This window comes from Tachyglossus aculeatus, chromosome 11 (assembly GCF_015852505.1).
Source record: "Tachyglossus aculeatus isolate mTacAcu1 chromosome 11, mTacAcu1.pri, whole genome shotgun sequence".
In the NCBI taxonomy this organism is placed as follows: domain Eukaryota; kingdom Metazoa; phylum Chordata; class Mammalia; order Monotremata; family Tachyglossidae; genus Tachyglossus; species Tachyglossus aculeatus.
This window is the reverse complement of record NC_052076.1, coordinates 65,785,589-65,796,684: the sequence shown is the minus strand read 5'-3', so window position 1 is coordinate 65,796,684 and position 11,096 is coordinate 65,785,589. Positions and strand designations below refer to the sequence as shown.

Sequence of the window (11,096 nt, the reverse complement as noted above, 5' to 3'; positions counted from 1 at the left end):
AAGATCCCCCTTCTAGGCTGTGAGCCCACTGTTGGGTAGGGACTGTCTCTATATGTTGCCAACTTGTACTTCCCTAGCGCTTAGTACAGTGCTCTGCACACAGTAAGCGCTCAATAAATACGATTGATGATGATGATGATGATCTTCGTGATATCTGTCTGGAATGGTTAGGTGGAGCCTGCTTAGAGGCAGAGGATGGATTTAATGACCTCTGTCGTTCACTCATTCTTTCTGTTCCTTAGAAAACCTAGGCATTCATGCAAGCCACCTTTGATCGGAAATTCATTCAATTGTATTTATTGAGCGCTTATTGTATGCAGAGCACTGTACTAAGCGCTTGGAAAGTACAATTCAACAATAAAAAGAGACATGAAACAGAGTTGTGTCCCAGGACCAAATTCGAGTGAGATGTGGGTGATTAGGGTTGATTGGACAAGTGCCATAGTGGAAAAGTTTAACATCCCTCAAAACCTGGGGTGTGGCCAAGGGTCTGCTTTGGAAGAAGTCAGATGCATTTTAGGAACAACTCAACCTGAAAGGAGGAAGAAACCTCCTGTGCCATAGCTTATTCATTCATTCAGTTGTATTTATTGAGCACTTACTGTCTGCAGAGCACTGTACTAAGCGCTTGGAAAGTACAGTTCTGCAACAGAGACAATCCCACCCCAACAACGGGCTCTTAAATGCTTATTATGTGTCAAGTACTGTTCTGAGCACTAAGGGAGATCCAAGGTAATCAAGTTGGACATGGTCCCCGTCCTACATGAGGCTCACAGTCTTAATCCCCATTTTACAGATGAGATAACTGAGGGACACAAAAATTAGGTGACTTACCCAAGGTCACCCAGCAGGCAAGTGGCAGAGGCAGGATTAGAACTCAGGTCCTTCTGATTGCCAGGCCCATGCTCTACCCACGAGGTCATGCTGCTTCCCAATAATCGTGGTATTTGTTAAGTGCTTACTATGTGCCAGGCACTGTACTAAGCACTGGGGTAGATACAAGGTAATCAGGTTGTCCCACATTGGGCTCACGGTCTTAATCCCCATTTTATAGATGAGCCAACTGAAGTGCAGGGAAGTAAAGTGACTTGCCCAAGGTCACACAGCAGACAAGTAGGGGAGCCAGAATTAGAACCCAGGTCCTTCTGTCTCCCCGATCCACTAGGCCATGCTGCCATCTATTGAGCACTTACTATGGCTGACCACTGTACTAAGCGCTTCGGAGAGTACAGTGCAACAATATTAACAGACACCTTCTCTGCCCAGAATGAGTGTAGATGGGGAGATAGACATTCCTATAAATAAATAAAAATTACAGATATTTACATAAGTGCTGTGGGGCTGGTGGGGTGGGGGGGGATGAATAAAGGGAGCAAGTCAGGGTGACATAGAAGGGAGTTGGACAAAGAGAAAAGAGGCCTTAGTCAGGGAAGGCCTTTTGGAGGAGATGTCCCTTCAAATAAGATTTTGAAGGAGTGGAGAGTAATTGTCTGTCAGATATGAAGAGGCAGGGCATTCCAGACCAGAGGCAGGACTTGGGCAAGAGGTTGGCGGGGAGATAAGACGAGATCAACTTCAGGACAAATGCCAGTTGGCCTTTCGGCATTTCTGCTCCCTCATCTGGAGAATGGGGGGGGGGGAAATAGTACCGATTGGACCCTTTCTATTTATTTTATTTTGTTAGTATGTTTGGTTTTGTTCTCTGTCTCCCCCTTCTAGACTGTGAGCCCGCTGTTGGGTAGGGACTGTCTCTATGTGTTGCCGACTTGTACTTCCCGAGCGCTTCGTACAGTGCTCTGCACACAGTAAGTGCTCAATAAATACGATTGATTGATTGACATGTGCTTGTGGACTGCACTTGGAAAATGAAGAGATCCTTCTTACCAGTGCTGGTATCTGTTCTCCCTCTGCTGGTCCTGCTTAATAGCCAGGCAGTTCTTCGAATTCTGCCGACCTCGTGCTTAAGGCTGGGCCTGCTCTCTGTTTGTAGGTGTAGTGTACCCAAATATTTATTCCAACAGGTGCCATCTCATAACTCCTTTTGACCCTCACCCAAACCCATGCTAATTTTAAGTCTCACCTCAATCCAAGCCACATGTGTAGCCTCCGCTGACAATAGCGGAGAAAGCGGGGTGGTAATCTCGAGTTTCACCATTGGCCCCGGGGAGCAGTCAGAGGACCTGGGTTCTAATCCTGACTCCTCCACTTGTCTGCTGTGTGACCTTGGGCAAGTCACTTCACTTCTCTGGGCCTCAGTTACCTCATCTATAAAATGGGGGTGAAGACAGTGCGCTCTCTGTGGGACAGGAACTGTATCCAACCCAATTATCTTGTATCTACCCCAGTGTTGGGCATATAGCGAGCACTAAAATACCATTTAAAAAAAGTTGCGGGTGGGGGGGGGTTGCCTGAACCACTTAAGGATAAAGCTAGAACACTGGCATCTCTCCCCATGAACCCTCAGCAACTGGATTTCCTGGAACAGGCTGAGAATGGCTATTTCTGGCAGTGCTAATTCACCAAACATTTATTTTTGCACCACCACCTCTGCTAGGTCCTCCGCTGGGCTGTGGAGCGCAGCTGAAAGCGATGAAGGGGGAATCCGAAAAGGAGGCGGGTGCCTAGAGGGAATCAACCCCAAGAACACTTCACTATGTTCTCCTACAGAAACCCTTCTGGTCTGACCGGTTATGGAAGAGAAGGGGTATTCGGGGGCCGGGAGTTATCCCCGAAGTCAGGTGAGTCACCCGAGGGTTTGTCTCCGTGCTGTCCCCTCTTGTTTCCCAAAAGTTTGGAAGGCGTCGGGGCCAAGCCTTTATCTGAAATGTCTCAGTGTAAGTCTAATTGTGAAGTTGGCAGCTCATTAAGAAGCAGCTTTCAACATTGACTGGGCTATCTCCAAACTAGACACATGCTCCTTGTGTTACCAAGTAACAGAGCCTTCCCAGCTCACGCACTGCTGATGCATTTTGCTGCTAAATGTGGTTCAAGAGAAAAGACTCAGGGACCCGATCCAGGCTCCCAAGCAGAAAATAATATGTAACATCTATCGTTAGGGCAACAGTGGTCTGTGTTCCTGATTTAAACTGGGGCTAGGAAATAAGATTCCCCGGGACGGTCCCGGCAAGGAGCGATTGTTTTGGGAGGTTCTGAGGGTGACAGTCTTCGTAACCTCTGCCTCGGTTGGTCTGAGTGGACAATGGAGGTAACGATGTTTCCCCCCCCCGGAGCATTCCCCAAGCTAATATCTCAGGCATTTTGTGAAGCATGGCTGGAAAGTGGCATGTAAGTGCATGTGTTACTTATTATTTTCCACAGTTTGGGTAGAAACTTTAGGAAATGAGGGAGGAAGATTGAGATGAGGCTGTGCAACCAAAGCCAGATGGTCTCTCCCTCTCCCTTCCTCACCTCCTCTTCAAACTCTGGGCTTCGGCTGGCATTGTGTTTTGGGCTTGTTTGGGGGAATCACACACTAGGCGATGCCCAAGGCTACTCTTGGATAGTCATCCTGGAGTTGCTAATTCCCCAGTGATTGCAAATCACTGGAAATGGATTGATTGGAGGCTGCTTTTTCTCAGGTGCTTGCCAAGGTGGTGTGTATTAACAAAAATAGGCTGAGCTATGTGGCCATGCAGTTAGAAAAGCTCATGTAATTCTAAGACGACATGTTTTCAAGCTCTCCGTGGACAGGGAACGTGTCTGTTTATTGTTATATTGTAGTACAGTGCTCTGCACACAGTAAGTGCTCTGTAAATATGATTGAATGAATTAGGACTAGCACTCCTCAAGAGTTTTCAATTCACTGGAGTCTAAAGGAAAGCAGAGCCATTTGCAGAGCTTCACGGGGGCGGCTCTCACTACAAATCTGCTAAGGGATTCCCTCAGAGCGGCTCTTGGTCGTGTGTCGATCTTTGCCGATGGACTTGAATCTGCTGCCAGAAAAATGTGATGTGCCTTTTACGGCTGCAAAATTGGGTCAGGGGGTGTCCTGCTAGCCTTTTCCTCTGTCTTGTTAGTTGTGTCTCTTTGGTGCATCAGCCTGGGGTTGCTCTTTGGAACCAGGTGGGTCACGGTCCATTACCATCTTCAGAACTGCAGAAGAGCCTGCCCCTTGTTTTATTCTCTGGGCAGCATATGTGAAAGGAAAGAGCACGGGGTGGGCAGTCAGGAAGTTGGGGTTCTAGTCCAGACCCACCACTCACCTGCTGTGTGTCCTTGGGTAAGTCACTTGGATTCTCTATGCCTCAGTTTCCTCATCTGTAAGAAGGGAATTGATTACACGTTCTCCCTCTTGGACCATAAGTCCCAGGTTGGGCTGGAATTGTGAGCTCGTTGTGGGCAAAGAACGGGTCTGTCGACTCTGTCGTACTCTCCTGAGCACTTAGTACAGTGCTCTGAACACAGTAAGTGTTCGATAAATATGATTGACTGTAACCAGTTTGATTATCTTGCTCCTGTCCCAGCATGAGCGACTACCCATTGAGTGCTTTCGTCATCCTAGGTATTTGTGCCCCTACTGTGTAGTAGCTTTGAGTTCTATCAGTCAGTCAAATAATGGAATTTATTGAGCACTTACTGTGTGCAGAGCACTGAACTAAGCGCTTGGGAAAGTACAACACAACAATATAACAGACACATTCCCTGCCCACGAAGAGCGTACCATCTGGAGGGGGAGACGGACATTAATATAAATATATAAATTACGAATGTGTACGTAAGTGCTCTGAAGGAAGAGTAGGGGGGTGATGCAGAATCAGGGCGGTGCAGAAGAGAGTGGAAAAAGAGGAAATGAGGGCTTAGGGAAGGCCTGTTGGAAGAGATGTGCCTTCAGTAAGTCTCTGAAGGTGGGCAGAGTAATTGTCTATTGAATATGAAAAGGGAGAGCGTTCCAGGAGAGAGGTAGGATGTGGGTGAGAGAGGTCAGCGATGAGACAGATGAGATCGAGGTACAGTAAATAGGTTGTCATTAGAGGAGCAAAGTGTGCGGGCTGAATTGTAGAAGGAGAGTAGCGAGGTTAGGTCGAAGGGGACTTTGAAGCCGACGGTATGGAGTTTATGTTTGATACAGAGGTGAATGGGCCACCCCTGGAGGTTCTTGAGAAGTGGGGAAACATGGACAGAACGTTTTTGTAGAAGAATGATCTGGGCAGCAGTGTGAATCATGGACTGGAGTGGGGAGAGACAGGAGGCAGGGAGATCAGCAAGGAGGCTGATGCAGAAATCAAGGCAGGATAGGATAAGTGCTTGGATTAACATGGTAGCAGTTTGGATGGAGAGGAAAGGACAGATTTTAGTGATGTAGTGAAATTTAAACACACAGGATTTAGTGATAGATTCAATGTGTGGGTTGAAAGAGAGGAGTCGAGGATAACACCAAGGTTACGGGCTTGTGAGATGGGAAGGATGGTGGTGCCGTCTACAGTGATGGGAAAGAGGGAGGGCAGGGTTTGGGTGGGAAGATAAGGAGCTCTGTTTTGGACATGTTAAGTTTGAGTTGACAGCAGGACATCATCATCATCAATCATATTTATTGAGCACTTACTGTGTGCAGAGCACTGTACTAAGCGCTTGGGAAGTACAAATTGGCAACATATACAGTCTCTACCCAACAGTGGGCTCACAGTCTAAAGGGCATGCAAGTAGAGATGTCCTGAAGGAAATACAAGGAAATACAAGACTGGAGAGAGATTAGGGCTGGTGATCTTTATTCCTGCCCCAGAAATGCCCCACCCTGCCAGTGCACTTAGTGTTCTGCTCTCATTCGTGCTAGAGACTGCCCTGGCAATAGGAACTGTTAAGCCGGTGCCAAAATCAGTTGAGAGTAGCTGTCAGGCTTTAGTTCAAAGTCCCCATCTCTTGCAGGTCATTTTCTTAATTCAAGACGCTTCTCCCCAGTGAAGAAATGCAGGGGAGGGAGGAAAATAGGACTGGGAAATCTTCCCACCCCACCAGTAGGCAAATGACTTTGCAGCGGGCAGAGGCTGGAACATTCATGTGGCCACCATCCTTGGAGAAGGAATTTGCATTTCCCTCACCGCTCCTCGCCCACCTTCTTCTCTGAGGTGCCAATGGTAATTACAGGTTTGATTTCCAAGCCCATTTCCCGGTTTCGCCTGGCGGGACGTCGACTATGGTTTCGTTAGCTCCCCGGGCGGTCGGTCGTGACTAGATGATGGAATTTTCTTGTAAGTTAACGAGCCAACCTCTCTCTCCGCTTGACTTTCCCACGACCCTCCCACGACTTCCCTCTCCTCAGATGGCTCTCAGGAAGGAATGCTAGGCAGCATTCCTCCTACCCCACCAGAAAAATCATTTTCAGGGTTTCCCCATCGTTGCAGAACCAGGTGAATAGCTGATTTAAGCCCTCCAAAGAGAAATAGATTCCTGGTCCAGAGACCGGTGCCCATATCACGGCTAACCTTCTCACTGTACCTCAATCTTGTCCATCTCGCTGCCAACCCCTCACCCACATCCTCCCTCTGGCCTGGAAAGCCCTCCCTTCTCACATCTGACAATTACTCTTCCCTGCTTTAAAACCTTATTGAAAGCACATCTCCTTCAAGAGGCCTTCCCTGACTGAGCCCACCTTGCCTCTTTTCCCACTCCCTTCTGCGTCGCCCTGACTTGCTCCCTTTATTCATCCCCCCATCCCAGCCCCACAGCACTTGTCTCTGTATTTTATCTGTTGTTTATATGATTTACCTGTAATTTATTTCTTTACATTTATTTTCTCTCCCTCTAGACGGTAAGGTCATTGCGGGCAAGGAATGTGTCTGTTTATTGTTATATTGTACTCTCCAAATTGCTTAGTAAGACTGAATGAATGAATGAATCAGGCTGCAACTCAACTCTAGGAAAAGAAAAAGTCCCAGAACAGTTGTTTGGTATGAAAATTGTATCGCTTAGTTGGTGGAGATCAATCAATCGTATTTATCATCAGAAATGGCATCTCTGTCCACGTGGGCCTGTGCTAGGGAGGGGTTATGGTGCCCGGCCGTGCCCCGACAGCCCTTACCATCTCTTGATCACCAACAGCTGGTGAAGCAGTGTGGTCTAGTGGATAGAGTATGGCCCTGGGAGTCAGAAGGACCTGGGTTCTAATCCTGGCTCCAGCACTTGTCTGCTGGGTGACCTTGGTCAAGTCACCTGACTTCTCTGGGCCTCAGTTCCCTCATCTGTAAAATGGGAATTAAGACTTTGAGCCCCATGTGGAACATGGACTGTGTCCAACCTGATTAGTTTCTATCTACCCCAGAGCTTAGAACAGTGCTTGACACATTTTAAGCGCTTAACGAATACCATTATTATTATTATTATCATCTTGATCACTAACAACTGGTGAAGCAGCTTGGCCTAGTGGATAGAGCATGAGGCTGAAAGTCAGAAGGACCTGGCTTCTAATCCCAGTTCCTCCACTTGTCTGCTTTGTGAACTTGGGGAAGTCGCTTCACTTGTCTATGCCTTAGTTACCTCATCTGTAAAATGGGGATTAAGACTGTGAGCCCCCCCCCCACTTTTTAATGGCATTTATTAAGCACTTACTATGTGCCAAGCACTGTTTTAAGCACTGGGGAGGTTACAAAGTGATCAGGTTGTCCCACGGGGGGCTCACAGTCCTAATCCCCATTCTACAGATGAGGTCACTGAGGCACAGAGAAGTTAAGTGACTTGCCCCAAGCCACACAGCTGACAGTTGGCAGAGCCGGGATTTGAACCCATGACCTCTGACTCCAAAGCCCGTGCTCTTTCCACTGAGCCATGCTGCTGCTCGTTGTGGGACAGGGGCTGTGTCCAACCTGATTAGCTTGTATATACCCCAGTGCTTAGTATAGTGCCTGGCACATAATAAGTGCTTAATAAATAACATAAAAAAATGCTGGAAGCTGGAAATTTGCAGTAGTACATGGCCACCTCCCAGCCCAGAAAGCTGTAAAGGAGATTTGGACCCTTTCCTGGGGGTTGGCTAGCCCTGTGCACATCTTCCCTCCCCAGCTGCAGCATCCTCTCACTGCCGAGCCCGCTGTTGGGTAGGGACCGCCTCTATATGTTGCCAACTTGTACTTCCCCAGCGCTTAGTACAGTGCTCCGCACACAGTAAGCGCTCAATAAATATGATTGAATGAAATGAATGCCACCATGGCCACGAGCAACAGCACTCCAGTAAGAACACTGTTAACTTTCTGCCAACAACCATCCTGGGTGACAAAAGGAAAGGAGTTTCTCCCAGGTCAGGTTTCCTCATTAGTGCTGTTGGATGTCTCAACTACTAGTGTCTGTGTCTGGAATTTATTATTAATAATAACAATAATAATAATTGTGGTATTTGCCAAGTGCTTACTATGTGCCAGGCAGGGTGCTAAGCTCTGGGGTGGACGCAAGCAAATCGGGTTGGACACAGTCCCTGTTCCCTCATAGAGTTCCCAGTATCAATCCCTGTTTTACAGATGAGGTAAAACTGAGGGCCAGAGATGTGAAGCGACTTGCCCAAGGTCACAGAGCAGACAAGTTATTATTATTATTATTACTATTACTATTATTATTATTATTATGTGGTGGAGCGGGGATTAGAACCCATGACCTTCCGACTCCCATGCCCATGCTCTATCCAATGTGCCATGCCGCTTTTCCTAATTTGAAGGGTTCCATGGGCAGGCTGGCCTGAGCAGGTATTGAGTCCTGGCTCCAAATTCTGGAGGGGCAGAGGTATTTGGGGGTAGGAGGGATTCCTGTGGTGAAAATCACGAACAGAAAACCATGTCTCAGACCAACGTCTGAGCCCCAATGGGCTCAGTGTTGCCTCCACTCAGCCTGCAGCACAGGTGGGGCCCTCAAGCCTGGTTATTAGGAAGGAGAGGACAGTATAAGTGGGTGGAAACTGGAAGAATGCACATTTCTTGGACTCCAATCTTCTTTTATCTACTGTTATCTGGGTGGCTCTGATTTTTGACCTGCAGTGTGCTTATATATAAATATTAATATATATATATATATGCATATTAAGCTATTTGTTAAGCATTTACCACGTGCCAGGCTCTGTACTAAGCACTGGGTTATATACAAGTTTTAATCCCCATTTTACAGATAAGGGAACCGAGACACAGAAAAGTCAAGTAATTCTTCCAAGGTCACACAGCAGTCATGTGGCAAAGCCAGGGTTAGGGCCCAGGTCCTCTGATCACTAGACTTTGCTGCTTCTGCCTTCATTCTTCAAGGTGATTGGAACTCCTGTTTTTCTGTCTTTGTGGGGTTTTTGCGGCTCTTTTGTCCGACAAGACACTGCCCTGCTTCCTCCCCCTACCTGCCTCCTCTTCCTTAGCCATGCCAAAATGGAGTCTTAGGAGACTTGTGAAGAAGAATAAATATTTTGTAAAGCTGATTCCAAAATAGTCGATCGTGGGGAAAGTGCCATGCATGAGGATCTCTGTCTGTCCCTCTGGACTGTAAACTCATTGTGGGTAGGGAATGTATCTGTTCTATTGTTGTGTTGTACTCTCCCACATGCTTAGTACAGTGCCCTGCATATAGTAAGCGCTTAATTCAACTGATTGAATGATAAAATCAGATTAGTTTCAGAGTCCCTCCGAGAACTCTGAGGGGCCTTTCTGGATAGATTCCAAAAGAGGCTGAATTTTTGCTCCCAGCTGTTGTCTGATTCCCACTCATTGAGTGGGTAAAAGGAGAATGAAAAAGCATGAATTTGTTGGCCTTTGCTGACTTGATGGATCGATTTGACCCTGGTTGGAGGGCATTTTAGGTGCTTGAGCCCAGAGTAGAATCATTTTGTGCAGAAATGGATCGATAAGCCGATTGATCGAGTCAGTGGATTGAATCGACTCAGAGATACTGAACTGACTCCAGGGAATGGTGGTGGCCATCCGCTTCACTACTAGTTTGCAGGCTGGGATTCATTCAAGTGTGTAAGGGGAAACTGAAACCTTCTGAGCCAAATTCTTGGTCACGGTTCAGTGTTTCCCCGGCCCTTCCCGTTCTCCCAGGACTTTAAGATCGGTGGGACCAAACAGAAGGTCAGTTCAGTCTGTCAAACATATTTATTGAGTGCTTATTCTGTGCAGAGCACTGTACTGAGCACTTGGGAAAGTACACTATTACAGAATTGACAGATATATACCCCGCCCATGAGGAACTTACAACGTAGAGGGGGATGCAAACTTTGAAGCAAATAACTGGTATGTACAGAGTGCTTTGGATCTTGCAGGGGCTCGCAGTCTTAATCCCCATTTTAAAGATGAGGGAACTGAGGCACAGAGAAGTGAAGTAGGTTGCCCAAGGCCACACACCAGACAAGTGGTGGAGTCAGGATTAGAACCCAGGTCCTTCTGACTACTACTAGACTTAGTACAGTGCTCTGCACACAGTAAGCGCTCAATAAATACGATTGATGATGATGATGCTTCTCATTTTTATCTGGGGCTCTCCAGCACATCCAGTGAAGGAAAACATGATGGATGAAAAGGATTGGGGTTTGGGAGGTGGAGTTCAGCTCTGAAAACTTGGACTTCATCTTATTTAAGAGATGGAGGTCGGCCCAGATCTGCACCGAGGCTTTTGCTCAAGTGAATTCAGAAACTACACAGTGGATCGTCTAGCATATTGCTTTATCTCTGTCACTCTCTATTCTTTTACCCTCTAAATATACCGTAGAAAGGGGTCTGGTCCGACTCTGAACATTGCAGATTGACATTTGAGGTAACAGAGGGGTGTTGGTTTTTTTTTAACTTTCCCTGGCAACAAATGCCATCTGAAAATCTACATTCCAGAAAGAGATTAATTCTGCGATCATATTTACTGATTTCAGAAAATACATTCAATGGAGTATCAGGGTGCAGAGGTGAATTGGCGGGGAGGGGAAGAGGGGGTGACTTGGTTTTCCTCTTGTTGTGGTAAGGAAACATGTCTGCCAACTCTACTCTCCCAAGTGCTAAGTTGCTCAGCACATAGTAAGCGTTTGACAAATACTGCTGATGTTGAATAATTTATCCCAAATGACAAAGTATGATTTAAGGGTAGTGATGACAGCCAGGTATATATACATGTGAAACTGTTGTAACCAGAGTTGCTAGGCCTCTGACTATCTC

At 46.9% G+C, this 11,096-nt stretch overlaps 1 protein-coding gene across 3 annotated transcripts in view; it reads left to right on the top strand.

The window, feature by feature from the left end:
- The first annotated feature begins 2,600 nt into the window (after positions 1–2,600).
- Positions 2,601–11,096, top strand: part of MYLK3 (myosin light chain kinase 3) — a 70,146-nt gene continuing 61,650 nt past the window's right edge. The window contains exon 1 of one of the 3 annotated variants that reach the window (XM_038754600.1): positions 2,601–2,738. In XM_038754600.1, the coding sequence (XP_038610528.1) occupies positions 2,691–2,738 (48 nt within the window). In that variant the 5' untranslated portion in view covers positions 2,601–2,690. Of the gene's footprint in view, positions 2,739–3,178; positions 3,206–3,256; positions 3,286–11,096 lie in introns of those variants that run through there. The other 2 variants (XM_038754602.1, XM_038754601.1) reach the window with 2 other exon arrangements.